This window comes from Polypterus senegalus, chromosome 18, assembly GCF_016835505.1.
Source record: "Polypterus senegalus isolate Bchr_013 chromosome 18, ASM1683550v1, whole genome shotgun sequence".
Classification (NCBI taxonomy): Eukaryota; Metazoa; Chordata; class Cladistia; order Polypteriformes; family Polypteridae; genus Polypterus; species Polypterus senegalus.
Genome location: NC_053171.1, coordinates 85,439,025 through 85,445,024, shown reverse-complemented (window position 1 = coordinate 85,445,024; position 6,000 = coordinate 85,439,025). Strand labels below are relative to the sequence as shown.

The following is a 6,000-nucleotide window of genomic DNA, read 5'->3' as shown; positions in this document are numbered from 1 at the left end:
GTTCTCCACTTCTCCAGTTTCCTTTCCACGACATTCTTAGTGGTGCCACATTGTATGATGTTGTCAGCAAACAGCTTGTGCCATGGGGCCCCTACCAGTAAGTAACATCTGTAACTAGAGTTAAGAGAGACAGGCTTCATGATGATCCTCGACTGAACAGAACCTTAACTGCAAAGCCATCGGTTATTCCTCCCCTACTCGAGGTCAGACTGAGCAGTGACTCTTGAGTTGGCCGAGGGCTTTTTTTTTGTGAGTCCAGGACTGTCTTTTGTCTTATGCCCAGTGCGCCAGCCTCCATGACCCACAACTAGCCTGGCAGCTTTATAAATGTCATGTTAGTGAGCGTATCACTGATATTCTAGGATTTTTAATGCTGCTGTTCTCACTTTTAGGAAATACACATTACGCAGGTAAAACTCATTTTTATTTAAACAGGTTTTAGACATGTAAACCTCATTATTCTATGCTTCATTCTAAAAACTGAATAAACAAGTGACAGTTAAAAAAGAGGCCAGGCTTCTGCTAACATCCATGGGTTAGCCTGGGGTCCTCAAGCTCAGTCCTGGAAGGCCACAGTGCTTGAATATTAACCCAGTTTTTTGTGCTTCACTTTAGTTCCCTCGCTCTCAATACCTTCGGCTAGTTGTGAACTCTCCCTTTTCAATGGCGTCCTGTTCTCTTAACCAGGTGCTAATTCACAATGAGATGCAGATGCCAAATCAGCCTGTGTGTCTTCATCAAGACATTTTATGTTTTATTAATATTTAGAACTGAGATGGAAGTGAAAAAAAAAAAGTGAAGGACTGAGAAGTATCGCTCTCCTCCACATCATAGCCCTGTTCAGGGGGCACTGTCAAAAGAACAAATCTACAATCTAAGAACGACCTTGCCTGGCAGAGTGAACGGCAAAGAATTAATCTAATTAAACTGGGTGGGAATCAAAACCTGCTGCCACCCCAACCCCACAGGACTGAACTGGAGGACGCCCGAATTAGAACAGAACACTACTGATGTTTCGTAATTTTGAGTCAATTCAAACTCACACACATTTCAAGTGTCCATTGAGGTTGCAGAGTTTCCCGAGCAAAGAATGGGGGGGGACATGAAATCAAAGTATACGTTTAAAATTATTTCTACACCTCAAACCCAGGATTGTCTTACTTACTTAGGCCAATGGAACTATAGGTTGCTCCAGATCTAATTATGCAGTTTTCATTTCGCTACAGCTTATTAAGTTTATCACGTAGAAAATCGCCTGAAAAATCCTGGACCATCGAGAAGTGTGTGAACCGACGACATGAAGAATCGTCATCACGTCAAACTGGAATCGTCCCCACATAAATCAAAGTCATCCAGACAATCTGGACCACCCTGTATGATGTGATGCTATGGCATGTTTAAATATGCAGTTTATTGAAATAGTAAAATGGACTAAGACGAGTCGTTCTCCATCCATCTAGTGTGTTTCTTTGTACAGTCACTGTTTATTACATAAAAATCAAAAAACAAAACAAACAAACAAGGCGGCAGATAACGATCAGCTTTTTGAAAACCAGCTTCAGTCTCAGAAATGCCCAAAACAAAGTGACAGAGCAGCTCCGCGGTCTTCTCTCATTTTTAATGCAACCCCAGCTCCTCTCCTGTGCAGCGACAAAGCAGTTAGCTCATGGCTCAGGTTCAAGATTTATAAATAAATATACACTTAATCACAATGTGGACAGTTGGTTAAGACGTCCAGGTTAGAAACATGCCAACATCGCCATTTCTGCTGTACTCTAGTAAACCAAAGCGTTCATAACAGGAAGCTACTTGTAAAACGAAGACTCTCTCTGTACATTGGTCACCGACGTTATTCACAATATTCACTTATATACATTTGTTACTAAAATCCTGAGTACTGAAAGCGTTTTACAAGAAGAAGACGACTTGTTTTGTAAAAAAGATTTCATGAAGGTGTTAAAATCTAATTGCAGCTAACATTTATTCAACTTGAAAGTGAGCACCACCATCTTGTACCGTATAACTACACAAAGTCAAGTGCCAGCTGCTTCTCCTGCCACACGGATATGCTCAATAAATGCCACCGAGACACACTCCGCAGCAGTGCAGGCTCACAGTGCTGCGACACATGGCGGTATTGGCCTCAACATTGGGCCTGCATGTTCACATCCTGAAATGCAATGGTCTTCCAGATGATCTACCATCAAGCACTTCGATCACATTTTTGTTTTTCCTATACAGCAGCTAGTTTTCAGTCTGTTCATCAGCTGGAGGAGATGGCCTGTATGGCAGTCCGCTGCCACCATCCATAGGAGGCCGCAATGGAGGGTATCCATGGCCAGGTGGGAGAAATGGAAATCTTGGAAACATTCCAGGTAGAAGAGGGGGACGCCCTAAGCAGGAGAAAGCAAAAATCACAGGAGTTTAATATCATACAGTCCAGAGCAGACTCATAAACGTCTCCTTTGGCTACAGCAATTAAAGTATCCCATGAAATCCACATACCCCTTGGCAGAATGGGAACTGGGCCCCTTACTGGTAAAAACTCTGGAGGCCCGTATCGGCCACCATGTATAAATTGTCCTCTGGGATCCAGCGGGGGTCTTATTACAGGAGGTCCAAATCCAGGGCCAATTCTTAAGTCGGCTTCTGGTGGATGTAAAGGTCCTCCAGGGATGGGTGCAGGAGGCTAGAATTACAAGAACGATAAATAAATAAGCAGGTTACTACCACAGTTCTGCACAAACATCTCCCATTGCTAAGAGTTGTTTTAAAGAGGCAAGTACACGTCACGAGTGAAGATGGCAGGAATCAAAATCTCTCTGTGCGCTTCACTTATGATTTCACATCATCTATAATAGATAGATAGATAGATACTTTATTAATCCCAAGGGGAAATTCACAAACTCCAGCAGCAGCTTACTAATAAAAAACAATATTAAATTAAAGAGTGATAACAATGCAGGTATAACAGACAATAACTTTGTATAATATTAATCTTTACCCCCCCCCCTTATAGTGTGGGGTCTCCTCAGTCTGTTGCTGAAGCTGCTCCTCTGTCTGGAGATGATCCTGTTCAGTGGATGCAGTGGATTCTCCATGATTGACAGGAGTCTGCTCAGCGCCCATTGCTCTGCCACGGATGTCAAACTGTCCAGCTCCATGCCTACAATAGTCGCCTTGCTTTTGCTTTCCAGGATTTCATTTTATAATAGAGAGATGATACTGTTACCATCAATGGGTAGTGGCTCCTCTCTAGCCACTCTACCAAAGTGGGGAATCAGACCATAAAACATTGCATATAGTGCTGTCTTCTGGTGAGGTCCTCACATGACAGGCTCAGCAGCACACCCCAGAGTGTCAGTCCTCCTCTTGGAACAGCAAACTCAGGACCTTGACATTAATCAACTGCCTTGTCTTCAACTTTGCTAAAGGAGAACTTCCATTTAGCAAGGATGCCGACTTGCCAAATGAGCTTCTTGCACAAGCTACATGATGCACACCGATCCTCTTCCACTCACCGCCCTCCTCACGTGAATGCTGGTCAAAGCCCAACTTGTCTTTGCTCAAGCAGTCACTGAGTGAACTTCTGGGCAGAGCCAGTGGTCCCGTTTATTACCAGGATCCTTTTCTCTTTGTTGCTTAGCCTGAGCTATAGAAAGTTTCCGGACTGTCCTGCACTGGACTCCGCTGTCCTTCCAAGATATCTGAACACCCTTAAAATTCACGGTAACTGTGGTATAATTCAGGGAGGCTTCTTCCTCCTAAAATCAGTTCAACCAACTCAAGTGCCCACTCATTTGTTTATATAAAAAAACAAAAATACAAAGCCGATACATCTGCGCAGTGTGGGGATCATAAATACTTCTGTCAGAAGTCCTCATTTATGCTAACTTATATGTAACAACTTTAAAATTTGAGAAATGTTTAGGCAATTGAAAGATGTCAGCAATCTGACTTTTTAACAAAAAACCCATCCATCCATCATCCAACCCGCTATATCCTAACTACAGGGTCACGGGGGGTCTGCTGGAGACAATCCCAGCCAACACAGGGCACAAGGCAGGAAACAAACCCCGGGCAGGGCGCCAGCTCACCGCAGACAAAGCAAAATGTGAAAAATATTTTGTGAAGGTATTGTTTGACTTCAGTCAGATCACAAGTTCTCATGCACATGTACTTACATCTGTTATTTCTGTTATCATGTTGTTCCCCGAGTCTTCTGAAATGTTCACGTCAGGCTCATCTGTGAAAGTAACACATACAATGTGACTGTTACAGTGCCACTTAATCCATTTCAGGGTTCTGGGGGGTATCCTGGCAGCCCTGGATGGCCCCCAGTGAGACAAGCAAAATACACAAAGTGAAGTATAAATGGAGAGCTGCAAATAAAACCAAAATCTTGGATTTTGTGTTTTTTAATTTTTTTATTATTACCACGCTTGTTTTAACTTCAGCTGCTTGTTGTCTGGCACCAATCTTGTCATCGATATTTAACCCACTTCCTATTGTCCAAATGACTTGAAATTGTGCACACTTACTCACTTCCAATGACGATACATGAATCAATAATCAGTTTCACTAATTGAACAATTAATCCATGTTAACTAAGAAATTAAGTGTTCATATGAAGAATAGTTCAAGATTTCACCAATAGATGGCGCTAGTAATGGATAGAAATATTAAAGGAAGTGTTCAAATATTGATTACAAAATTATACTAAAACAAACCCAAGACTAAAAAAGTTGAAAATAATATATCCATCCATCCACTATCCAACCCGCTATATCCTAACTACAAGGTCATGGGGGTCTGCTGGAGCCAATCCCAGCCAACACAGGGCGCCAAGGCAGGAAACAAACCCTGGGCAGGGTGCCAGCCCACCGCAGGACACACACATGGGCACACTAGGGACAATTTAGGATCGCCAATACACCTCACCTGCATGTCTTTAGACTGTGGGAGGAAACCCACGCAGACACGGGGAGAACATGCAAACTCCACGCAGGGAGGACCCGGAAAGTGAACCCAGGTCTCCTAACTGTGAGGCAGCAGCGCTACCACTGTGCCACCCCAAAATAATATATGCATAAAAAAATACTTTTTAAAAAACCACACATATATTAAGTTAAAAAGTGGACTAAAAAGTTAAAAACAAGCGCCCACCTTTTATTGTATGAGTGATGAATGAGACTTGTTTTTTTACTTTTTAGTCCACTTGGTATATATATATATATATATTTTTTTTTAAATCTTGATGTTTTTAGTTGTTTTTTGTAAAGCCCTTTGCTATTGTCTGCACTGTTACAAATGTTAAAGGAATGTTAAATGAATTTTAATATGGAGTTCTGGTATGAGAGAACAGAGTACACGCTAAAGCCACATTAGAGTCTTGGGAATATTTGAGATAATACATATTACTTTAATTTTTAAGGGAAGAACACGATCACCAACACAATTACTACCAATCCAACAAACATGACTCCTGCCATAACTCTTTATTTTCCTTTTGAGTTCTAGATTCTGTGTCGCAGCAAGATGTGTGAGGTACACCATAACGTGAAGACACATTTTCTTTATTGTTATTTTACCGGTTGTACTATTTATTTCTGTTATCTTGGTTTATTACAGTTTTTCTCAGTTGCTAAAACACTAAACCCCATTCTCTGAACCAAATTCATTCATTTTTTCGAATCAAACACTCTTTTGGCCAAACCTCAAACACTGTTCGGATACTTAGACACAATTTCCAAAGCTCATCTGCTCTTTTTTGCTAAACCTTAAACAAATTCCACACTGTGATACACTCGTGTTACAAAATTGTAAACACTGGCAGCAAGATGTGAACACAGCTGTCATCTCGTACACACGACGACTCCAAATTGAACACGTGTGTCCCTAATGACCAATTAGGCAGGACAACAGTCAGTGGCGAGTGCACGGGGGGGCACATACAATGCACAGAAACATACAGAGAGGCAGAGGGGCATGAGTTCGTGT

General features: G+C 41.9%; 1 protein-coding gene across 4 annotated transcripts in view; it reads right to left on the bottom strand.

Moving 5' to 3' along the window:
* Positions 1-407: 407 nt before the first annotated feature.
* ctage5 (CTAGE family, member 5) overlaps positions 408-6,000 on the bottom strand; it is an 83,842-nt gene continuing 78,249 nt past the window's right edge. For all 4 annotated transcript variants that reach the window (XM_039742169.1, XM_039742167.1, XM_039742168.1 and 1 more), the window contains 3 exons: positions 4,185-4,246; positions 2,506-2,689; positions 408-2,393 (listed from right to left, as the gene is read on the bottom strand). In XM_039742169.1, coding sequence (XP_039598103.1) covers positions 2,245-2,393; positions 2,506-2,689; positions 4,185-4,246 — 395 coding nt within the window. In that variant the 3' untranslated portion in view covers positions 408-2,244. The remainder of the gene's footprint in view (positions 2,394-2,505; positions 2,690-4,184; positions 4,247-6,000) is intronic.